The 25,571-nt window shown below is 40.9% G+C and overlaps 3 protein-coding genes across 4 annotated transcripts; 1 reads left to right on the top strand and 2 right to left on the bottom strand.

Moving 5' to 3' along the window:
• Positions 1–3,287: 3,287 nt before the first annotated feature.
• On the top strand, positions 3,288–8,086 carry LOC115381494 (ras-related protein Rab-11B-like). Of its 2 annotated transcripts, none has more exons than XM_030082929.1 (5): positions 3,288–3,444; positions 4,718–4,913; positions 6,114–6,307; positions 6,402–6,477; positions 7,377–8,086. In XM_030082929.1, exons 1-5 carry the CDS (start codon positions 3,405–3,407, stop codon positions 7,525–7,527), a joined length of 657 nt encoding a protein of 218 aa, XP_029938789.1. In that variant the 5' UTR covers positions 3,288–3,404; the 3' UTR covers positions 7,528–8,086. The 2 variants fall into 2 exon arrangements, with proteins under 2 accessions (XP_029938789.1, XP_029938788.1); XM_030082928.1 differs by having other exon boundaries at positions 3,289–3,444; positions 6,402–6,482; positions 7,382–8,086.
• Positions 8,087–12,156: 4,070 nt separating this feature from the next.
• On the bottom strand, positions 12,157–19,653 carry marchf2 (membrane-associated ring finger (C3HC4) 2). The gene is made up of 5 exons (XM_030082924.1): positions 19,316–19,653; positions 14,641–14,919; positions 13,762–13,957; positions 13,362–13,571; positions 12,157–13,276 (listed from the first exon to the last, which is right to left on the bottom strand). The coding sequence occupies exons 2-5, from the start codon at positions 14,820–14,822 to the stop codon at positions 13,118–13,120; spliced, it is 747 nt and encodes a 248-aa protein (XP_029938784.1). The 5' UTR covers positions 14,823–14,919; positions 19,316–19,653; the 3' UTR covers positions 12,157–13,117.
• A 1,081-nt stretch (positions 19,654–20,734) lies between these two features.
• Positions 20,735–25,033, bottom strand: LOC115381493 (ras-related protein Rab-11B-like). Its single transcript, XM_030082927.1, has 5 exons — positions 24,893–25,033; positions 23,413–23,608; positions 22,956–23,149; positions 22,658–22,738; positions 20,735–22,574 (listed from the first exon to the last, which is right to left on the bottom strand). Exons 1-5 carry the CDS (start codon positions 24,930–24,932, stop codon positions 22,429–22,431), a joined length of 657 nt encoding a protein of 218 aa, XP_029938787.1. The 5' UTR covers positions 24,933–25,033; the 3' UTR covers positions 20,735–22,428.
• Between the last annotated feature and the right edge of the window lie 538 nt (positions 25,034–25,571).

Here is a 25,571-nt window from a genome sequence, read left to right as displayed (position 1 = left end):
TGTTCCTGAGTTCATATGGTCAGACATTTGTTAAATTTTTTCTTGTCTGAACCATAAAACAAAAAAACAACAACAAAACAAAAACACAAAGTTCCCTAAGAATATCTTCCCTCCCCATTACTCTTAATATTTTGCTCTCACATGTGACCAGCTGCCGTCAGCTTTATTCTTCTTTAGAGCGCAGACTGTTTGATTTTCTTGGGTCAGCACTATTCTGCAGCCTGTGCTTATGGACACCCCCACTGTCTCTTCTCCATGTATTGGGAATCACCTTTTCTAGTAATATGCCCAAAACACAGGGCTGGAGATGGATGCCTTTAATCGCAGGTTAATCATTTTAAAAAGAATTTAGTCTGTTCAAGTTAAAACTCTCTTCGGTTGCGTGATGACTCATCTGAGAAGACTGGATTTGACATTCTGAAACTTTCATTGATGTATCTAAACTGTTGAGTCAGTAAATGTGAGTATCGATTGACTTTGATCCAGGTAACTGCAAGAGCTTGATGGAACCACATCTGCAGATTGCAGCGCCATCTGCTGGCTGTACTAAGGTATGCAGTTTCTTTTTCTTGTCCCATAAAAAAAAACTGTATTTATCAGGGAGATGCAGGGTAAGAATCAATTTGAGCTTGACCACATTGTTTTAGCAGCGCTCATATGTGTTTTTCTCTAATGCACTCTGCTGCTAGAAATATACTTTAATGTGTGTAATCATATGTGGAGATATACAACAAGCCACAGTTTTAACATCCACAACATTCCTTCAAACATATAAGAATGTTTGGAAAATCTAAAACTTTAAATTTTTGTGATGGATTATGACTATAAAGTTTAGCTACTTGGGCACAATTGAATAATTCACACCGCAATGTGGCTTCAGTTAGATGAATATCTGTCCTGTGGTTGTTGCAAAACCTGCTTTAGTGGTTGATGAGTTGATAGAAGTACAGAAGCTTTGACTCATTCGTCATTATTACTCAGATTGTCGTGAGTATGTCAGTAGGTCATTAGCAGAGCAAGTTATCTGGCAGGTAATTTTTGCGAATTTTCTAAAGCAATTTCAATCATGAAACTAACTTTACCACTTTCAAAATCAATAAAAGGCTCCTGATCCTTTGAGAACTGGATTTCTTGGAAATGTATTTTGTGAGCAGGATTTTCCCTTTTTAAATTCTGAGAGGATGTTTTTGTATTCATTCATGTTTTTAATCATTCTGTTAAAAAATACTGTTGAAAAGAATTTGAATAGAATAATTTTTTTTGGCTGTATATGTGTTGGGCATCATTCTAAAATGCAAAATAAGCCCTAATATGAATCATATAATAAAAAAAATAGCAAAATATATAAAGCCCAAATAGGTTTAATTTTTAAATCCAGTCTCTCTCTCTCTCTCCCTCTCTCTCTCTCTCTCTCTCTCTCTCTCTCTCTCTCTCTCTCTCTCTCTCTCTCTCTAATATTGTTTTTCTATGGATCCAAACAGTTGTAACAGTGACATTTTACAGAGAATCCACGATTCAACCAAAAACTAAAACTGGATTTCAGTCAGAAAGTGCATCTTGAGATTTTGGGTGTGTGTCATGTAGTCCAAGAAATGCTAATCAAAATTAGACTCAGCTAAATAAATGTAATTAATGGTATTGGCAATGAACGAATGTGATTGAAAACCACGCTTCAGTAATTTCCCTTCTTGTAATTGAGATTCAGCATGATGCAACTGCATGATGAAGGGTCTTCAAAATAATCTTGAGACATTAGAAACTTCATTTGGTCGCTTTAAACTTCTTTTTAAAAAACAGAAAGGTGATTTTGATGATTTTCAAAATGCAGCAGCTGTTGTAAAAATGTGGAAGTATTGACTGCTACAGACTTGCACCACACAGGCAGTCCCCTTCTGCTTCGACATACCTTTCATCAAAAAGTGCCAAAACGACCTAATTATGCCCCTGCAGGCATTATTTTTGTTTCAGCACCACGGACAGCTCAGCGTGTGTGTGGGGAGGTGGGACATTCTGAAGGGAACTTTGAAAAAAGATCCATAAATAAGCTGTGAAACGGTCCTTTGACAGATCTATTCATAAATCTGAACTGTAGGTTGTTTTAGCACTCTTCTTCTTCAGGGTTTTTACGTTTGGGAAATACGTATTTACATTGTCTTGTGTTTTGCCATTTTAGAATAATAACAGGTTAAATGCATATGTTTTTGATACACTGTTGTAATAAAGCAAATTACCTCCTTGTAATTTTCACGAGTCTCCTTCCTCACTTCCCCCAAGAACAACATTTTTTTTCAAATGCATCCCCTCTGTGTCACCTTGTTACTTTATGGAAAAATGGCATTCATGCACTGGTGTTTGGAAAGGGAAATCTCTATGGTACAACTGTAGTTTTAAAATGAATATTGACATTTTTTTTTATTATTTCTGTGGGGGCTCTGGCCCTTAAAGTTACCCCTTCATTGGATAATGGACCATGTTTGGTCATTTTCTCTTTTATGAGCATTTTGTTCAGTCTAACAATAACAAAATGACCGAGACAGGTGTAACTTTGAGTAAGTTTAGCAAATTCATTGGATTTTGACACAATATGGTACTTCTGCAATAAACTTTTCATAATCACAAAAACATTTGTGTCTATTTTGAAAACATCTCTTGCTTAATGATATGAAATATGATACAAATATTTGATCACATGCACTGTTACAAAACATCACTCAGATGTTTAATAGATAGATGGATAGATAGATAGATAGATAGATAGATAGATAATAGATTTAGATTTAGATTTAGATTTAGAATACATTTTTTTTACTGTACAGTGACAACGTCACATTTGTGGGTTTCCTCTGGATACTCCTTCCTTCCACAGTCCACATGCATGTGAAGTTAATTGGTGGCTATAAGTTGCCCATAGGTGTGTGTGTGTGTGTGTGTGTGTGTGTGTGTGTGTGTGTGTGTGTGTGGATAAGGGAAAAAACGGTGAATGGATGGATATTTATCAGTGTTTCCAGGTTAAATACAATCAACCAGCAGTAACATATTACCGATACATACAAAGATTACTATGAATAATACTCAGCTGAGAACTGAAGACAATATCATTGTGTATTATATCAGTACATGTGGTACAAATCCAAAGGACATGCTGGAGTTAGATTCTCCCTCTGTGTGTGTGTCTCTCTCTCTCTCTCTCTCACACACACACACACACACACACACACACACACACACACACACACACACACACACACACACACACACAGGGAGTCACGTGGTCGCGAGCTCCTCCTGCGCAATGTGCGCATTGTCTCCTGTCATCTTGGCTCGCCACCCTGGTCCGCAGGGCAGGGACAGATTTCCTCTCGTCACTGCGCTCTCTGGGAAGGAGGTGATTGTTGTGTCAGACCATGGGGAACAGAGACGACGAGTATGACTTCTTGTTCAAAGGTGAGCGGCGGCGGTGGCGGTGCTGGTCGCGGCGGAGTGGAGCGGAGCGGAGCGCCGGGCTCCGGCGGAGTTAGCCTGCTAGCTGCGCTCCTACATCAGCTGGCAGCGGCGGCGGCGGCGGCGGCGGCTAGCCGCGGCTAGCCGGGCTGCGTTAGCCTCAATTCTCTCACTCCGTGTGATCGACCTCGCCTTTAACTCTTATTCATCAGCACCGTGGCTTCATTCGCGTCAAGATTATTTCTGATTTTCGTTCGCAGATGCTTGAGAAAGCAGGGCGTGTGTGGGAGAGTGGGACCAGAGCTAGCAGCTAGTGAAGACACAGGCAGTTATCAAGTGGGAATTTGTCATCAGTTAGAAGCGATCTCTTATAAAGTATAGAAATCCACAGCGGCGGCTGTTCCGTCTGCGTTTATGGAGTTAGATACATGTGACTGATGAAGATCAGTTCCCTTTGTGGTGGTGCAGCTGGGCAAACCTGTCGCCTGAGGGAGGAAACTCTCTGTAGGTGAGAGAAAAAGAGGAAACTGCTGTGTCTCCCCGACAGGACTGTTTGTTTGGAGTTATATTTCTGCATCAGGCAGCCTGACCTGAGCGGATCTCTGAGTCTCTGGTCACATGACAGCAGTTCACCGTCCTCAGCTTTTTATTGTCTCTTTTTTGAAAGCACCAAATTCTAACTTGATTTCATTTATGTCATTTTTGATTTCCAGACTTTAAACCTGCTTCATTTCAAAAGATAAATCATATCAAATGGTCACTTTTTTTCTTTTTTTTTCTTTTTTAGATACTTGCAAACTTTATTTTTGCACATCCCAAAGTTTTGTTTTTGTAGCACTGGAGGAGCTCACTAGTACATATCTTTTATCAGGTGCATACATAATCTGGTCCAGTGAGACTGCCAGAGACTGAGATAGTGATGATTCGTTGCAGCGTCACAGGAACAGAGGCCTTGAGAAATTGTTGAGTCAGATTCCCAGAAAGCAACGTATTGGCAGCTTCTTCCTGCCCGGGTCCCACCAGGGCAGACTCTGATCAGGATTCCTCTGTGCAGATAGGAAACGGCTTGTCAGCACTTTCACTTTGGCTGGAAGCAGCAGGACTCCAGTGTGTGGGACTGCAGCATTAATTCATCAGTTGCTTTTCATTAACCCTCAATCAAGCGTGAAACACACCCTGGTCACACAGTAACTTCGGGAATGCCTTGAAATCTGAGAGCTTGTGTTTCCAGCCTTGTGAACATCTGAGTGTCACTTTTCGTGTTTTTTGTTCCTAGTCGTTCTTATCGGAGACTCTGGAGTGGGGAAGAGTAACCTGCTGTCCCGTTTCACGAGAAATGAGTTCAACCTGGAGAGCAAGAGCACTATCGGCGTGGAGTTTGCCACCCGCAGCATCCAGGTGGATGGCAAGACGATAAAGGCTCAGATCTGGGACACAGCTGGACAGGAGCGCTACAGAGCCATCACCTCTGCGTGAGTTTGAAGTGTTATATGAGTGTTTACGTTTACTGGGGCTACGCGGTTCAAACACTTTAACAAATATACATTAACTCTAAACTTGGCTCTTATCATGTTGAAGGCCGGTCCTGAAGCTTTTAGTGTGCTATTTCACACTTGCTTAAATGTTGGAATTAATTTCTCCCTCAAAGACTCTCTCTAAACTCAAAACTTCCCACATTATGTCTTTAAGTCACGCTAAGAAGCCTATTACACAACAAAGCAAGCCTGTATATCTAAACTATTAGTTTAAATCATGCGGCATAATTTTGGGGACTCCCCAAAATCCACCCAGAACTTCACAAAACAGCCTTTCCTCGCTAAGGAATCTGTCAAAATCACTAAAGCTTCAACATTTGATCTCATTGAGCAAATTCAAAGCTCTGTTTGCAAACTGATAAAAAAAAGTGTAATTTCTTTTCCTGAAATACACTGAAATGCTTTTACATATTTTTAATTGGATGAGAAGTTCTGCTTGCTCTTACAGTAAATTAAGAATCAAACATTTTGAAAGTGGGGGCTACTGGAGTGATGCAGGGTAATACGAAGAGCTCTTTCTGAATACTTATCATGAATGGAGCGACTGGAGTGTGAGGAGGTTCAGGAATCATTAGCAGTGACTGACCAGGCGAGAAACCGACGGATGCAGACTTTATTCAGACTCTTCATCTCAATCAGGTTCAACACCTGAAAGTCAGTGAACACATCTCAGATTATTTTCATATTTTCCATTAATTAAGCACATTTGTATTACTTGGTTTGAAATTACTCCTCTTATAAAAACAAAGTATCCCCACATTTCATCTATTGTCACTATTTTCATAACATCCCCGGAAGCGCCTGCGGACCCTGTGTTGGCTGCCACTGGTGTTAAACTGCAGTTTCTTAGTGAAGTGAGTGAAAGTTGCCTGTTTGATCACCCAAAATGTTTTTGTTAAAAACCCTAAATGTTTCCCAGTCTTGTACAAGCACCTTCAATGGGAGCTGTCACTCATGGATCAATGTGACTGATCATGTCAGTCGCCCCCTTCATTACCAGCTTTGTAACTTCTGTGAGCAACCATGGCTCCACACTGATGCTTTCATGTTTCTACGTGTAGAACTCGTCAGGTTTTCCATTCTCTGCTGGTAAATTGTTGCTTCACACTTGCCTGTCCTGTGCTCTGTTGCCCTCAGGTATTATCGGGGTGCGGTTGGGGCTCTCCTAGTTTACGACATTGCCAAGCACCTGACGTACGAGAACGTGGAGCGCTGGCTGAAGGAGCTGAGAGACCACGCCGACAACAACATCGTCATCATGCTGGTGGGAAACAAGAGCGACCTCCGCCACCTCAGAGCCGTGCCCACCGACGAGGCTCGAGCGTTCGCAGGTAAACTACGCTCAGTGTCGTGCTTCAGCCAGGTGATGGTCCAAACCACTGAGACGCACGCTTAAATATTTTCATTCCTCTTCTCCCACATCAGAGAAAAACACGCTGTCCTTCATTGAAACGTCAGCGCTGGACTCCACAAACGTTGAGGAGGCATTCAAGAACATATTGTCAGGTGAGGCTTTTTGATTTGCTATATCTGTTTTTAACAAGAGAGAATCTTCAGTAGCTCTGTGCTGTAATATTGACCTACTGGACTGAGGAGCTGAAGGCTGTAGGTTTAAGCAGCTCTGCAGAGTAAAAGCTGACCACAGTGATCAACTGTTGCTGTGTCCCTGAAATAAAAACTACTGAAGGAAACTTCAGTGAAGAGTCAGGAGGCTTAAAAAAAATCAGCTTTGTATAGTTTTTTTTTTTTGTAGCTCTTTGATTTTCAAACTGTGCTGCTGGAGCTCCCTCTAGTGACCTGTGGAGGAAAGACATCTAGTCTGAATACAAAATAAATCAGAATGAAGATAAATTCCTTAATATTCTAAACATCACAAGATAAACACGGCGAGACAGACAGGCTGATTTGCACCAATTTTACAGAGAAAACCATCGCACGCACAGGAAGAACATGCAAACCTCAACGCAGAGAGGATTCTAGTCTTGGATTTGAAATATTGGAAAGTGAAGCTCACTCCACCGCAGTGTGGCCCAAACCAGAATCAAGAGCAGAGAACATATTTTGTATTAACAGAGAAGATTCGGTTCTGCTGTTCATCCAACAAATGCATGTTCCTTACAAATGTAGAAGTGCATTTCTAGTTTGATTTATATTTTAGAGGAGTAGGTATTTACTGAAAGTTAATGTCTTTTTTCTTTAAAAGTAATGTGAGTGGTGACATGACTTTGAAGATGGTTGAACAATTCCACACATTTGATGATGTTTATATTAATTGTAAAATCCTACTAAACTAAAAAAAGTATTGTAAAAGCTTTCAACAAATACATCAAAGCGTGTCCCAGTTAAAGATGTATGACGGTCTTCACTTTTTAATTTCTTGATTTGATTTTTTTCCTGCTCCTCAGAAATCTACCGCATCGTGTCACAGAAGCAGATAGCCGACAGATCTGCGCACGACGAATCTCCGGGCAACAATGTAGTGGACATCAGTGTCCCTCCAACCACCGACGGGCAGAAGGGCAACAAACTGCAGTGCTGCCAGAGCCTGTGACGGCGCTCGCCCTGTCCTCCACGTTCACCTCGCCATCACATCAGCTGTGCACTTTCCCCTCTGTAGCTCTGCTCACGGCCAACTCCCTCTTCACTGTACCCCCACCACTCTTTTTTTTTTTCTCTCTGTTTTATATAGTACATTTGAAGTCACTCGTGCTCTTGCTGCCATGAAAGAAAAACCTTCAGAAGCCTTTCTATGTGTCTTGGTCAGTGGAGTCGTTCCTGGAGTCAGTGTGAAGGACCATGCCATGAAGGAGGGGGGCGTTCGCTTGTTCGCCTCCCGTCAGGTTGTTCTGACACCGACAACACAACGCTGACATTAGTAGGGAGGTAGTGAAACACATTTCAACAGCTACCACTAGATGGTACTGCGTAGCTAGACCGCAGACAGACACTCCAGCCTGGTGAAGCAGTATTATGAGTTTGACAGTGTGGTTCTTACTCCCCTCTTACATCAGCTACGATATCATGCCAAAAATATCCTCATTATGTATTTATTGAAGACGATTTGGCTTAGGTTTGTCATTGTTTTACTCTCAGTTGAAGAACTGTAAAAATTTACAATAAAACTCTTGACTGAACTAGTTTGTTGAATGTTTTGACGTCTCTAACTTGTTTTTTGTTGTTTTTTAAGGTTTGCAGGTTTTTTAAATGAACATTTACTCAAGTACTTGGTGTTAAGGCTGCCCATTCTGTTCAGACAATACATACACACACGATCAATTTCATACATGTTCAACAAGTGCATTGAATATTACACATAACTGGCATTACAGATACAAACCAATTTATATTTCAAGGCAATTTAGAGAAGAATGATTTATGGATTGATATTTTTTCCAGACAGGACTTTTCTCTCAGTTAAGTACAGTTAAAGCAATGCACCAGTAGCTTTTGAGCTCCTTTCATCTCTGCTCTGATCTGCTGTTTTATTAGGAGTCCACGCCAAGGCTGCACAGTTGTGTAGTGGATAGCACGCTTCACTCCTCGCAAAATGTCCTTGTTTGAAGCCCAGGTTGATTTGAGGAGACTTTTCTGTGTGGCGTTCATCTGGACTCATACTGTCCTAAAACCTTCAGTCTTACTGGTGACTCTGAATTGCCCACAGGCATGAATGCAGCTGTGTTTGTGTTTCTCTCTCTGCTTGTCACAGTAGTTTGTGCTTCAATAAAAATGTTCACCTTGTAAGATTTCAGATGTGCTTTAGGAAGTTTGAGTAAATTAATCTCAAAATAAACCCAAAATAAGTTAAATGAATAAGTAAAACAATTTTAAAGAGGGCCTCTTGTATCTAAGTTTGAGGGAAAACATGAGCTGCTCCTTGTTTTATTGTCATTGATAATCTAAAATCCTAATGTTTATCTATAAAGACTCTTAGTCAAAATAAAAAGTAGTAATTCTTAAAGATTATGGAGTAGTCAGCTTACATCACTCTTGGTACTAAATTAAACATGTTTATACTTGTTTTCTTTCTGACACACTAAATATTATTTGTATAGACAGCATTTAAGGTATTTTGAACTTGTGTGTGTGTTTTTGCTAACTAAGCTGCTTAAGGACCAGCTGAGGATATTCTGTCCAGGAGAAACCTAAAGGTTTGTTTTTCACTGGGATTAGTGAGTTCGTGGATGAAAACAGGCTCAAACTAATGACATTTGGACAAAGAGGATGATCAGTAAGCAGCCGTATCAAACACATCAAGGCGTTCCTCGGCTGTCCTGGTCACCAACCTTTGTTCCTTCAGGCTCCTAAACTCTGCCTCACAGGAAACAGATTCTCTCTCCAGCTTCACTGCTGTTCCTGCTCCTGGTCTGGAGGCGCCGTTTGTCGCTGACAAAGCAACTCAAATGATCATTCACTCTCAGCTCATGGTTATGGTTTTATTTTTATTTGCTTTGCAAACAATACTTGGCTGATTGCAGGCACCAGGACTTCTGATGAGGACATCTTTCTTTTGTTTTCCACAGCACACCATAAACACCGCCATATTCAAACATGTGAATACTGAAGAATCGCAAAACATAAATTACAAATGATACAGATCAACATACATGTGGCCTGTGACTACAGACATCAGAATTTAAAGATCATAAAATGTTAAAATGCAATATAAGAGGCAGATAAATGTTAATTTATCTAATGACAATGACAATTATTCAAAATCTCTGCCAGAATTTGAAATGTGGATGTCAAAAAAAGATTATCTGAAAAGATCTTTGGGGAGTAAATCCGTGTTTTTTGATGTTTCACAGCATCATAGAGTCGAACACAGACCAGTACGCACTCCGAAAACAGAGATATTCATTTCCACCGGGGATCTCAGTACTTCCTGGACTTAAAGACTGACGTATGACGAACAGTAAACACACAGATGATCAAATGACTCATAAGCCCGTAAAGCAGATGAGCCGTCAGCTGCATGGCAGTGTCGCAGGATATAATCCTTTGTTCTGTGATCGGTTAAAAACAAGCAAATGTTTAACTGGGGCAGTATATAGGCCAGCCCTGGGAGCTAAATGAACCAAAGTGTGTAAACAGGAGGCCAGGGACAGACGACAGCTTTCAGAGCCACCGCTTCCCCGTAAGGCCACACCGTCAGTCTTTAAGCAAATGTCCTGAGTCAGCGCTCGTCCCTGCAGCTCCGACCCGAGAGCGATCAAACCTCTGGAGAAGGAAAACAGTGCAGCAGAGACAAAGAACAAAACAAAACAAAACAAAACAAAACAAAACAAAACAAAAGGACTCTTACAACTCAAACTGAAACTGTCCTGATTGAGGGAACCACCTCATTAAAAGCACACTTGCAGCTCAAGACCTCCAAATTCATTTAAATACATCACTGATTGTTCCAAAGAAAATGTGTAGTTTAAATGAAGCGCATCAGTAATATACAACAATAATGATTTGCGTTTTGGCCACTTTACATCAGGAGAGATGTACGTATTTACAAAGAGATCAAACTACTGGAAAACTGATGAAAATCAGTTCATAACAATGAAATGAGGTCAAAGTGTGAAACTGATTCGGGATTTATTTTAGTCAGAGCAAATAAACAGTCAACCAAACAATTGTCCATTTGTTTTCACAGTTTTCAATTTCCCTTTCACAGGTGGATCTAAAAAAAATTGGATTTTCATTTAAAGGTTCATTATTTTCAGTACAAACTCAGAACGTGTGTTAATCGAGGCATCTGGTTAAATAAAGCAGGAAAAAATATGACAAGAATCTTATTTAATAAAGTGTTTGTGATTTTATGACCTGAAGGCTAAAATAATAAAAACTAAAACAGGAAACTAAATGAAATAGCTTACTTTGTGCATAATAAATTCAGAATATATAGAAGTTCATCTGCGAATGATAAATCACGAGGGAAAATAAGACTTAACATCTAACGTCATCTTCTGAGACACACCTGAATTCGAAAATATCACCGAAGCCTCAGAGCTGACGGATCAATTTACTGGGAAAAAAGATTATCTGAATTTAAAATTTGGTTAAAAAAACTGAATATATTGCGGTCAATAAAAAGTAACCTTGGATTGTTTTCTGGTGTATCTCAAAAACACATCATGATTGGAAAGGTTTGTTTTTCCACTCATATCTTATACACTAAAACCTTTGAAACAAAATCCGTATGATAATAATTTTTGCCTTTGGTTAAAATAAATCTGATCTTATATTTTAATATTTTGAAGTACTGTAAACTGCAAAAAAAAACTTAAAATATTGAATATATTTTAATAAATTTCACAGTTTTTGTTTAAATTGAGGAAAACAAAGGATCTTTTTTATCATATTTTTAAAGATGCATCTGTACTGTACACAAACTCCAGGAAATTAAAAATAAATTTACTGAAAAACTGAATAAAAATAAATTCGTAAGAATAAAGCAGGGTCAAACTGATTGTCAAAAAAAAAAAAAAAATTTGGATTCAAAATATAGCAACAATAAATAAAAAGTCTATCAAACAGACAATTGTCAGAGAGATCCAAGTTTGCACAGTTTTGGCTGTTTATATGAGTTTGCACATTAACTGTGAGCTCAGAGTTAGAAAGCTACACTTTCATAGAAACTGCGTTCAGCCGCCGGTCTTCATCAGGTCCATTGATTAAAGGGCTTTCCTCAGTCCAACACGTTCTGTTTTCATCTTTAAGTTTGCCCCCGGTGTGTGTGAAAAGCAAATAACCGTCTGTCCCAAGCTTAAATGAATTGGACTGAAGACTGAAACCATGTTGGAAAGTAGACCAATCTCGGACCTGGAAGTCTGGATACCAAACACTCCGCAGCTCGGATCGCAAACTGTTTGAGAAGAAGCACCGAACTGACCTCCGCACCAGAGCGCCAACACTTCCCGATGAGTGAGATCAGTAACATCAAAATGGTAACATTTACGGCTCGCCGGCACTAAAATTCCCTGACCGAGACATTGAATTTGATCAAACATTAACAATTTGACGAGAATTAAAACTGATTAATGGGGGAAAAAAAGAAAAAAAATTACACACGTGGGAAAATGTGCAAATAAATGTGAAAAGAGGTCTTCAACAGGCAACATGAGTAATGCGGCAGTCACCAAACGATATTTGTGATAATGTTCCTCGGAAAGCTATTTGAATGGAGTTTTCTATCCATCTATATAAATATAAAGACCTACTTGTAAGTGCTGATAATACAAGAACCTCAGTGAGGACACTGTTCAATCCTACCTTGGTAGGAATAGTAAAAGGTTTTACTTATTTTTAAGTGGTTAAAAAATAGTTAAAAAAAAAAACTAAAAGAATCCCAGAAAGTTACAAACAGCGCTGCGTGCACGCATGACTGCGCACGTCGTTAAAGGTCTCTTTAAGTACTGTGAGAAGCGTGAAGTCCACAGTTTGTTATTGCACGATCTCTGGCTTCATGACGCTTCCGCCGCCATCTCTTCCTGAATGGGATGTCAAAGCTGATGGAGATAAAGACAAACTCTGTAAAAGTTCTGTGTTAATTTTAACGTTTTTAATTGTCATCACGTGCTGACCAAATTTCCATCTGCAGATTGGTAAGTGATCACATAGTAGTTTTAAAGCTCTCCATTACGGGCGCCTCCGTGCAGAAACCGGAAGGCCGAAGCAGATGAATGCATGTCCGCGTGCTACACGACCGGCAGTTACTTTCACTAGATATCCGCTGCGCTCAGCAATCTACAGAGAACCGCACTGAGCAGGAGATTCCTGACATTTCACAATCCTTGTTGAAGCTGACCACCACTCATTTCTCCCTCGCTGTTGGTTCAGCGTCCCCGGGCCATGAGCCTGATACTCGTCTGCACAGTTCCACCTGTCGGTCCTTTCTGCTGTTCCGTCATGAAAACAGCTCTGGAGGACTTGCAGATTCCAGTCAAACGTGTCTGTTTCTGCTCCCAAAGAACGACTGAGGATACAAAACGCATGGTGGGGGAAAAAAAAATGCAACGATGACGCAAAGAATAAAAATTTTAAAAAAAAATTTAAAAAAAAGGAAGAAAGCAAAGAAAAAAGCCCACGAGTGCTTCTTTTCAGTCTTTCCAGCGTGCATCAACACCAACATCAGCAACCATGTCCGCACGGTCTCATACTATGCTCTCATTGGCCGACTTCTTGGACAGTTTGGTAGAGAGCAAGGAATGCTGGGAAGAGTTATACTCCTTGGCTTGTGGAATAAGCAGACGGACCTTTTGGTTTGTTCTCCTCCACTCGGAGTAGAGCTGACAGTGGTAGCGGAAGGACACCTGGGGCGGAAACAAAGAGATCTGCGTTACAACTCCGCACCGTGCCCACAGCTGCATCACAGTAAGGTTCGATGTGAGCGTTTACCAAGGTCCAGAGGACGTAGATGGTGAAGAGGGCGATGGTGAGCGCGATGAGGCCCACGGCCTGCAGCCAGCTCCCCAGGTGGAGGTGATCCTGAGCGCCCCTCAGGCACAGCCAGCCGGAGATGGCGGCCAGAGGCGTGATGAACAAGAAGCACACCATGTCACAGAAGAGCGTCCGCTTCTCGTTCCGAGGCCCGGGGTCCCGCAGCCACTGTGGAACAGCAAGTCGGAGGCGGAGGTGAGCGAGCAGAAGCTGCCGGACGACACACTGCAGCACTACAGAAGAGAGCGAGCAAGCAAGCGAGGGAGAGGAAACACACACAGCCGCACGGCCGGGTCGGACGAGACGGGCGCGGGGAGGGATTGATGCGGACAAGGCAAAGAGCATTGACCTTTGTTACCTCTGTGAGGGGCCTCGGCCGGCGCTCGATGCTGAACTCGGTGTGGCAAAGCTCGCAGTAGCTGGTGTTGGACGATGACAGCCACTTCTCCAGGCAGCTCTTGTGCACCGTGCCCAGCGTGCCGGTGCAGTCGCACGGGGACAGGAGACCCTCGCCGCTCCCGCCCTCATGACAGATACGGCAGATCGGTCCATCGCTGAGGAGAAAAGAAAGACTTTAGGAACAAAGCCAGAGTACAGCTTCGTGTAAAACATGCACCAAACACGGCAATATTGTTAAAACACGGGGATAAATCACTGATCACAAGTTTTCATCATGTCTGTTTTCACGAGAAATGACCAGATGTTAGTTTATTAGGTGATTAAGCAGGTTTGATTACAGACAAGTCTTACATAAAAAATACCTCAATAAATATAAAACAATGTTCAAAAAGGAGTACTTACTATCCAAAATCAACAACGCCAATGTATAAATGTAGAGCATGTACTTAAGTAATTATAATGAAAATAATGTTTCCTGTGACCATATCTTGGCTAAAGTGCATTTTTCTTGGTTGAGAGAAGTAAACTCCATGTTCAACTGTCTAAATCAGTGGCTCTGCAACTCCACCATCCGACTCAAGACGGACCAAATCAAGAAAAAGGGGAATATTTCCTGTTATATTGAAACAGTAGAATTTAAACCATAACTCTTCACTTTAGAAACTTCAACCTATTGAACTGTTTTAATGTACTAGTATAAAATAAAATCGATAAATGACACTTCAGGGTTGACCCCTTCTTTAATCTTGACCTTGTGACACAAAACACACTGAAGTTCATATCACACGTCTAAATGTGTATCACTGACAATCAAGTCAGCCTCGTCTCAAAGTCTCACCTCTGAGCGCTCATGGGTTTGAGCACCGACGACAGCAGCCGTCCGTCTATGGCGGTGACCTGGGTGACGTACAGCGCCTGGCACCCCTCGCTGCCGCCTTCCTCCACGCTCTTCCACAGACCGGGCGTGCTGGCGCAGTCGCACAGAGAGCCGGGCAGGTGGCAACAGCCGCCTGTCGTCATGGTTACGCGCTCCGGACGCCGTTCAAGATCGAGGGACCTCTCGAGGATGGGGGCTCCGCCGCAAACCCGTCTTGCTTTCAACAGGTGGTGCAAGTTTCTGCAGAGGAACAGACAATAAGAATGATTCATTTCCCCTGAAAATATCTGTCACAGAGAATTTACTTCCTGTGAAGAGATGAGTCCCTTATCTCGCTCGTATGAGGTGCAGGGCCTCACAAACACATGGCTCGTGTTTTGAATATGTTGCAACTTTTGTTTTCACATAATAGTTTCATAATTCTTGTGGGTGTCTGTCTCAAGCACGTTTTGAGCATCTCTCGATTTAGGTTCCTCAAACTGAGAAGTGTGAGAATTGAGCCTTCATCAGGCCAGTCTGCTGCTGAACCCCAGCATGTTTCATCTCTGGTCACAACGGTCCCACCTAACTGTTGCTCAACGGTTTGGGCATTTGTACAAGTGTTAGGAATTTGCCAATTTATTTAAAAATTGTTGTATGAATCTGGAGAATGTGCACTGCGCCTGCATGCACACTTCAACCCGAGGTCCATCCACCGGATGTTCAGACAATGTTATTGCAGCATTTGTGCAAATATCGTAAAGTACCAATTCAGTGTGATTTCAGTCATTTACTCGGTTGTGGGGGTTTTTTCCCCCCCACACATTAATTATATAAAGGCGCTAATGTATGTAAATAGAAATATTAGGTGCTGAGACACGCATGAGTAAAATCCTTTCAAGGGATAAACAGTATCATGAACTTTTTTCGCTCCACTGACACCGCTGTCTTTCTTTAACATACAATTTTCATAGATTCATAAATTCAAAATATTACAAAATAAACATTCTAAAACTTTGGTGCATAAAGAAATGATTTAAAGGGATTTGATGACAGTGACAGCCCCATGCAAAATACAAAGGCTTCTCTCAGTGAAAACAAATCATTAGTTTTTTTTTTAACTTCTGATTCACCAATAAGAATTAAATAGACACATTCAGAAGCTTCCTTAAAAATGTAATAAAGAAACATAAACAAACTGAGTAAAGTGGAGATCCTCTCTTTCATTTGCTTAACTCTGGTATTGTCAGAGAGTCACTTTTCTGTTTCCTGTCTCATTAAATTTGCGCTGTTTGAGAGGAACTGAAATTATCTAGAAGGCCTTTTAGGCCTTTACAAGAAAGCCGTCCTTCTGCAGGGCCAGTTTGCTGAAGGCAGCTGTTAATCCACTAGAAGAGAGAGTGTGATGTGCAGCAGGCTGATAAACAGCTGTCTCCCCTCAGATAACCCTCTGCTAATGATAAGAGACATTTGGCTAAATGTGTCGCAGCCTGTAGCATGTTTGTCTTGCTGTCTGTAAATTAGTGGTTTTGTGCACGGCTACCAATCAATTACGAATGGATATTTCCGAGGAGAACAGAGGCATTTCATGGGATAAGAGATGCATGGCCAGAGAAGAATGAGGAGTTCGATATGCAGAGTGGATGCCAGAAGCTTAATTCCGCCCCCCAAACGGGAAATTTTACTGAAAAACAAAGATGGGACTATGATCCTTTTAATAAATTAACAAGCTACTCATTCTTGTGCATTGGTCATGGGTGGATAATGACTCAGTAGGATAAAATCTGCCTACTAAACCACAGAAATACAACCAAAACAGAATAAACTCCTCTACTCACCACATTACAATTAGACCGTCGTGAGACAGGTTAGTTTTACCCTACTGATGATGTGTTGTTGCAATGGTAATTATTGCAACAGTTGCAATAGTTGCAATTGCAATAGTGTTATTTTCATAATCTTTGCATCAACAAAGGGATTAATCACAACCAGCAAAACAACAACTTAAAGAAAATTGTCTTAAATTAAGATTTCTCTTGGTATCAACATTTATTTTTCTGTTCAAAGTTCCCCCTTTTCATATTTAGAGCATCTCAGAGTTATTTTAATGCAGAATTTTGTTGACCTATATGAAAGCTGGACTGACAGTATTATCAATGACTGTCTGATACTTCAAAATCACTTCTGTCTCATTACATTGTAAATAAGTCCTCACACATTAGGAAAAGTACTCAAGTACAACCACAGTTTAACTACAAATACAGCCGTCAGTATGAAGTGACTGTAGTTAGTCTTGAAAACATTCAACAAAATGTTCAAATTATGTCTCTCATAAGCCTCTCATTTAGAAGTAAACACAATCAAAAGCTCGAGATACATCATAAAGTCATTTTAACATAATATATATTTGGGGTCTTGACAACAGAAATTTACAATAAATGGAAATAAAAACATACTTTAAAGTTTCTGTTTACATTTATTAAGGATATAAAGTCATTTGTCAGTTGTCATTTTAAGGCCTTATTTATCTTACTGGTAGATTTGTCTGAGACTTGTGTGTCTGTGAGTATGGTCTCAGGGACAGATAAAGTGATTAGTTTTTAAACAGAGGAGCTGGTTTTGGGTTCTTAGAATAGAAGATCCTTCTTAGGTGTTTTGAAGCCCTTTTAACAACAATACAGATATCTGTGATGCGACGTGTTGATATATCTCTACTCCAAACGTAAAACAACTAAAGATTATATTCTCATGAACAGCAATTAGTACAATGTTTAAATTGGATTCACATACAAATAATGGACTTCTCTGGGAAACTACTCAAAGCAGAAGCATCTTTTTAAACAGCATTTAATTGTATTGTCAACAGCAGACATTTGATTCAATGAGAAAAGTTTAGTTTGAACCAAATTTGTCAGATGCATGAAGTACTGTACATAACAATTATTATGGTGAAAACACACACACACACACACACACACACACACACACACACAAGAATGTTCTTAATTAGAATTCTAAATAATCGGCTACAAAGATCAGATGAAAGACTCTGAATACTAGTTCAAATTGTGACATAATGAACGCTTTAAAAGCAGCACTTCAATATGTTTAGAGACTCTGGGAGCACAGAGGAACTGACTGCGGTAAGCACATTTAGGTGACATTCAGATGTAGTTTCAGTTTCAGGAAGTGGAATGTTTTTTGCATTTTACAGTCATTCATGAATGCAACTAAAACATCTACATCCAAAGCACATTTATGATACTCTGCTAATGGAAGGCAGATATAAAGCAAGATTTTACTCTATTTAAGGAGAAAGCTAATGGCTATAGACATTGATTAAAGTGTTTGAATATTGATACAACATGTAGACATACTCAGTAAACAACTTAAGATTTTAAAATCAGCTGAGCAAACTACATGGTGCAAAGTGACCTCAAGTATAGGTGAAATTATAAACTTGAAACTTAAAAATCAGTCAAAGCCACATGTTACCAAAAATACAATTACAGCATAAGCGAGTGTTTGAAATTTCTTACTTATTTCTTAATTTGATGAATCCTTCATCTGACGAAGTCCTGTCAGGCCTGTAAAGTGAACTTTGCTTCCCAGGTCAGAAGAGGTCTCATCTCATTTAGCTCAGAGACAAACTGCTCCGTGTTATTATGAATGCACACTGATACAGCATGAGGCTTCGATTAAGAAGCACAATCCCTGACCCAGATAAACAAAGAGTACCCCCCCCCCCCAAAAAAAAAAAAATAAGACAACAGCTAAATCCACTCATCACTGTTCTCAACAGAGTGCACATAAACAAAGGGATGGTATTGCACATGTGGTCTGTAGAGGCATAAATGAGCAAAATTTTGAAGACAAAGAGGTGAGTGCCTCAATGGATGACACAGGTGCACCTCAAAAAATAAATACAATGGAACTGCATTTAATGATGGATACCTTAGATGTTGTACCTTTTTTTACACATTAGCAGAAATCTTCAAGCTCCTATATTTTCAGCTTTCAAGTCAGGAAACACATTAAGTCAAATAGTTATATTCCAACCACTTGTTCTGATTAAGTTATTTGTTTTAATGCTTTCATCGTTTTAGGTTTTATGGTATTCGTGTGGGAATGACTGACAAAACATTAACATTTTAAACCTTCTTTTTTGCTTTTTATATTTTACATGTCCTTGCACAATATGTTCACTGTAACGATTCTGCAATTAAATTTTAAACCATGGCATTAAATGGACCTTTGCTGGGGTGCTTTTCCTGTGAACTTGAGTTTACAGCTGCACACAGATGTTGCACCCAGACGCATTGTCTGGAGTTGTGTCTCACCACCATAATGACACTGTGCGCTTCCGCGGAGCTGTAAATTGGCTCCCTTTGTGGCTATTTTTGCTTTGTGGCATTTTAGACACACACACACACACACACACACACACACACACACACACACACACACACACACACACACACACACACACACACACACACACACACACACACACAGTGTCGTGGTTTTGTTTCCTGTCTGGTTTCATTGTCCAGTGCACCGACGCTGCGGGCTGCTGTGTTGTGTTAGCTGTCTGGGGCTGCAGCGAGCCGCTAGCTTTCCCTCTGGAGGGAAGAACAACAAAGATAACAGTGCTCACCTCGCGTGCTCCTCTTCAGTGTCCAACGGCAGGACTCAGAACCCCGAAGACGAGTCCTCCCGGCTCCATGTCTGTCCCCCTCCCGTCCGTGTGAATAAAGAGCTCACGTCCAGCTGTGCTCGCCGATGCTAACGCTAACACTAACGGTAATGCTAATGTCGAGGAGCCCAGCTCCGTCTCAGCTCTCCCGGCTGGGAACGCACAGTGGTCCGGCCTGTGGTCTCTCTCCCCGGGCTTCACACTCGCCCCGCAGGCTCATCCTCGGCCGTCTGCCGCCTCTGCTGAGAGAGACGGAGCGGCCGGACGAGAGCAAAACACACGCCGGTGAAGCGAGACTGTGGCTGGGAATAACAAAAGAGACGCGAGGGGAGGAGCGAGCACCCCAAACATCGGCACGCACACGCACACACGCGCGCGCACTCATACTGTTTACACTCTGTACCTCGCGTACACAACGGAGGAGGTAACCAATACTCACATTACTGTAATTAAGTATGTTGAGCTACTAAAACATTTATTTTTTTCCAGTATGTAATCGCACTTAAATTAAGTGATTTTCACACGATGTACTTTTTGCTCTCGACCAGAGACACAGGGAGAAGTAATTCCGAAATAATAATAGCATGTTATTACTAACTTACGAGTACTCACGTTACTGTCGCCAAGTAGCTTTTTTTCTCGGCAGATATGTAGTTTCAGCAAATTTTACATCATGTCAGTTTAAGTGAAGTCAAAATACACCAACACGTTTTTGTAAGTACGATGTGATTCTTGTACTTTCATGCATCTTATTTATGAGTCTGTTGGTAGTTATCATTATTTTGGGGGGAATGCAGTATATGTTGCTTTTCATTTACCATTTAACATCTCTGGCACAACTAAAGTATGTCAACTATTAATTATTTCCAAACACCAAATCATTTTATTCTGTCACCTGTATGAAAACCAATCCATTTTAAATTCAAAACTGTTTTGTGTTTATACTGTGTAAAGGATTTAGTAAATTTTTGAAAAGTGCTACATTAAGTTTAAGATTATCTAAATATAAAAACACATGAATACATAATGGCTTGACGTGGTTAATGTGTCGTCACAATAAAGTCAGAAGCAGTGACGCAAAGTGATAAGTGACTGAATCATGTAAAGCAACAATAGCCATCATGTGCACAGATTTGTGTAAGCGGTCAGTTATTTCGCGTGTATTCATCTCTACTTGGAAGCTGGTATTTACTGTGGCTGGCAAATAAGATATACTTGAAAAGAAAACAAGCAATAAACAGTCAAAGGATTTTTCATTTTCCCCTCAGAGGATTGTGTATTTAAAATAAATACACAACTCCTTCCTTATGTTCTGAGAAAGTTTCACACAAACTCTCAGTTGCTCTGACGTGGAAATTTCAAGAACATTTCAAGAAAAACTGTTTCAGGGAACCTGGGGAAGCAGACGACTTTGATTCGAGTTGCATCAAAGCACTACCAAGTCTGAAAAAGTGTTAAACATTAACACTTAACAGAAAACCAATACTCCGCGTATTTACACAGCTGTTTCAACAAATAAGCATTCTGAACATCAATGTAAAGTTTGGATTATTTACAATTTCCAGTTTGAAGCTTGTCCAGGAGGTGGCAGTAATACTCCTACCACCACAGCAGTGATACATTGAGAATAAAGTGGGCAGTGAGTTCAGTAAAGATGCATCCAATAATCACTCCGTCTGCTGTTACCGCCATGTTTTATTGATACTTTGACATTTACTCTGTAATGCAAAAGTAGCCAAACAAGTTTGTATTTGCTGACTTAACACACACATTTCCGAGAATTTTGAAATATCACAAAAGAGGTAACGTAGCAGAATAAATCATTCATGAAAGCGTTTCTACCAGATGGGCGAGAGAAGGCATTTCATACATAAACACTTTGATTTTCTGGTCCATTTTCTCAGTGAATAACCATAAAAGTTTCTGGAGTGAATTCAGATGTTCTCAGATACAGAAAGAAATGTCCTGGCTCCTCTTCACCAGATACCTCCTTCCCACACCAGCAGGAAGTGCATCAGCCCAGGACGAGAAAAGCTGCTGTTCATGTTTTTATCAACACTGTGTTGTATGGAAAAGATGTGTTGTTTATAAATTTGAAAGTGATACATTCTATTGAAATCATTGGACATTAGTGCAAACGTGGTCTTTCTGAAACAGCTTGAATTGTGACCTGAGACACATCAAGAGAAGAACAAAAGGCTGATTTCACAAGAATTAAACTCACACAAGAACAATTTGAAACATCTCCCCTCTAGAGCACTACACACTTCTCGCTAATAAGCCTGGACTGGTTTGCCTTTGAGAGCAATCACCTGCAATCTTGAGCAGAAATCCTCAAACAGATTTTGATTGCATTTGTTTCCTTTGGTATGTCTGTGCACTACGATTCACACACGCACACACAAATAAAAATGCATCATTTAGCTTCACATTTGCCCATACTGAAACAGTCAATCACAACCAGTGTGGTGCCTGGCTCCTGCTAATTTCATGCCACAGTGGACACAGGGCTCAAAGAGAGAGAAAAAACACAAATTAAAATGAAAGAGGGAGCCAGAGACTCCTGACAGTCCACACATCAGTACTCCAAATGGAGCTTCCACTCATCTCCTTTTCGACGGCCATATTGCAAGAGACAGGCAGAATCCGGTCAAACACGCATGAAACTGAGACTCTAATGTGGTGAATCGTTAGTCTCCACAGAGGCTGAGGGGAAAAAGAGCTGAGCAGAGAAAACTTGGAGTGGTGATAGGCAGGCTGAGTGATCCCTCACCAGGAATGGGTCAATGGGATCATCATCTAGTGAATGAAAGAGATGGTGGTTCACTACAGTTTTAAGACTGGCCTCTGAACAGCTTCACTCTCTTGTCTCCTAGCTGCCACGAGGCTGTAATGTATCTTAGACAAGTTTGCCTGAAATCAGAGGAGAAAAAAACAGCGGAGAGGAATGTCATTTAAGAGTCTTGTTGTCAAGGACTCCTGAACTGACAAGGGCGTGCTGACAGTAGAAGTAAAGTAGAGGTAAGAAGAAGGAAGACTGACAAGAAGTCACGCAGAAAAACCACATAGCAGCTTCACAGGCTTTGGCAGCATGGAAGTTTGTTGCCCTTCTGCCCGTCCATGGTAGGAGGGACGCTGATGTCCACCACGTTGTTGCCTGGAGAATCATCGTGCCCGGATCTGTCCGATATTTGTTTCTGAGATACGATGCGGTAGATTTCTAAGACAAAGAATAGAGCCATGTATTCAGATCTAATGGAACGTTAGCTATGAGCTTTACACTGTGTATGTTGTTCGTCTTACCTGTGAGAATATTCTTGAATGCTTCTTCTACATTCGTGGAGTCCAAGGCCGAAGTTTCAATAAATGAAAGAGTGTTTTTTTCTGAGGTTTTATTTAGAAAAAAGAGAGAGACAAAACAAGGTTTTACACATAAAATCATTTTTAACTGAGCTCTTATGTGTCCTGCGCATTGTTTAAACCGACAAGCACATTTTATTTCATTTAAGCATTTTCATGTTATGGAGTAAGAGTAGGGGGGTATTTGAATGAATAAAGTATCCATTATAAAAGAAATTTTGAGTTACTTTAATCAGATTACCTGCGAACGCTCGAGCCTCGTCGGTGGGCACGGCTCTGAGGTGGCGGAGGTCGCTCTTGTTTCCCACCAGCATGATGACGATGTTGTTGTCGGCGTGGTCTCTCAGCTCTTTCAGCCAGCGCTCCACGTTCTCGTACGTCAGGTGCTTGGCAATGTCGTAAACTAGGAGAGCCCCAACCGCACCCCGATAATACCTGAGGGCAACAGAGCAAAGAAAATTAAGATAATGATGCAAGGATTATTAGAGTAATCTCAGCAAAAACAGATAGGTATCTAACATTGATTGCAAATAAAAAAATATATCAAATTTCCATATACAACATAACCTTTTGTTTCTTTGTTTTTCAATTTGGCCTTCCAACAGCTTATGCTCATCTATCTACAGATAAACCCCGTACTGTAAACCGTATTACGATAATAATGACAGAAAACATTGCATATAACACTTCAAACTCACGCAGAGGTGATGGCTCTGTAGCGCTCCTGTCCAGCTGTGTCCCAGATCTGAGCCTTTATCGTCTTGCCATCCACCTGGATGCTGCGGGTGGCAAACTCCACGCCAATAGTGCTCTTGCTCTCCAGGTTGAACTCATTTCTTGTGAAACGGGACAGCAGGTTACTCTTCCCCACTCCAGAGTCTCCGATAAGAACGACTAGAAATTGTAGGGGGAAAAACAAAACAAAACAAAACACAAAGGAAACTCAATCACAATGCTAAATTTATTAAACAGTGATGTTAAAAATGCAGTCTTTATCACTACTTTTCTGTTACTGTGAGATGTGAGGAAAAATAGTGAGTATATCTTCTATGTCTTTTCGACTGCCTTCTTCAGTGGACAGCACATGCCAACACCCCCACCTACTGCACCCCTTACTCTGACACAACCATCCCTATGTCATCCTCCACTACATCTACAAATCTTCCCTGAGGTCTTCCTCCTCTCTTCCTGGCTAGCAGCTCTATCTTCAATATTATTTTCCCATTATATCCTCTATAAAAATCACTGGCACCTGACCTCTCTAGGAGAGAAAGAAGTCAGGTGTAGAGTAGAGAAGAGTCAAAGAAATTTATGACAATCATTAATATTTTCCCATCCTTTTGGCATAAATGCCGAAGGCACACGTTTCATACACACTTTCATTCACCCAGAGTATAACATCAAATATTACTTTTTACTGCAACCTCAAAGTAAAAATTTATAGCCAGTAGAAATAACATATTGCGTTGTCATTAAACATTTATTTTATTGCAAGATTTAAAAAAAAAACCTTAGATGCTATATATTTTTTGATAATGCAGGGAGAGAGATACAGAAAATAAATGCAGCAGAGGCCTTCATTACAAAGTGAACGCAGATTGAATGTTGCTCTATGTCTGATTTTTGGATGTAAATAATTTTACAGAACAGAGCTCTCAGTCATAAAGCTTCCTAACCAGCTAACGCTGACTTCAGGTAACTCGTCACCAGGATATGGTGTCCTCGAGCGCAGCTACGGGTTATCATTTTGATTAAATACGCTGACTTCACTGCGAACTGATAGAGATGGGTTTGAAGGTTCTGCGAGTGTTATGAGAAACATAGGTCAGGTCGTCTCTGGGGTTTATCTTCATAGAAAAGCTATGGCATTAGCGAGCTAGCTACTTATTGCAGCTACTTATGCAGCGACGTTAGCTCAAAGCTAACTGCCACCTCTGGATAAGTGTACGCAGCCGAGGACAGACTGGCAGAAACAGAGATCAGCGAATAAATAAACGCCGGCGGCTCGTTTTGAGGCAACTCTCCTGTTACTGCTTCGCCACTTTACTAGTAGTTGATGCCAACTTTAGCCTTAGCGTCGACTTTAATGGACTTCCTTTATCGGTTCCTCCTACCACCACCGAGCCGTGACAGAGAGCCGAGCCGCTGTCAGTCAACCGGCCGCGAGGGAGACAGTACCTTTAAACAAGTAGTCGTATTCGTCGTCTCGATTCCCCATCGTAGCAGAGAGTTTTTTACACTTTGTGGCTTCCCTGAAAACAAAAACAAGCAGCCCGTCCACCGGCAGCTCTCCAGACACCGCCTTCCAGCCAGGCCACAAGCATGTGAGTGAAGGAACTTCGAGTTCGGCCAATGGGAGCGCTAATCTCACCGATTGACAGATCAGCCAGCCAATCAGAGACGTGCAATGAAAATATTGACCAATCACGTAGCAGAAGAGACAGCACGACGCGCTATCACACCCTTTGTTCTCCTTACGTGGACGCCCCTGCTTACAGATTGAGTAACATATCAGTGAGTTATTTTTTCAAATAGTTACTGCTGCACAATGAGTTACTGAGGGAATGAAATTCCATGTTTTGTTTTTCTCCTTTCTACACACTCAAAAATCATTTATTACATTGTCGAATGGAAAGCACGTGCACCCATACATGTATTAAATAGTATGCCACTGAACAACAGAGCATTTTGATTTCTCTGAGCTTCTTTATGATCATATTGCTACGCCGGTGCTGCAGTGATTAACAAACCGAAATTATGGCAGGCTTGTGAGCCTTTCTGTTTGTAGTTTCCATGTTCTTTTTAGGCTTGTTCTTTTCTAAACTGTTGAAGCCAATTTATTATTGCAGGGTGGTGG

This window comes from Salarias fasciatus, chromosome 23 (assembly GCF_902148845.1).
Source record: "Salarias fasciatus chromosome 23, fSalaFa1.1, whole genome shotgun sequence".
NCBI classification, from domain to species: Eukaryota; Metazoa; Chordata; class Actinopteri; order Blenniiformes; family Blenniidae; genus Salarias; species Salarias fasciatus.
This window is presented reverse-complemented; position numbering and strand designations above follow the sequence as displayed.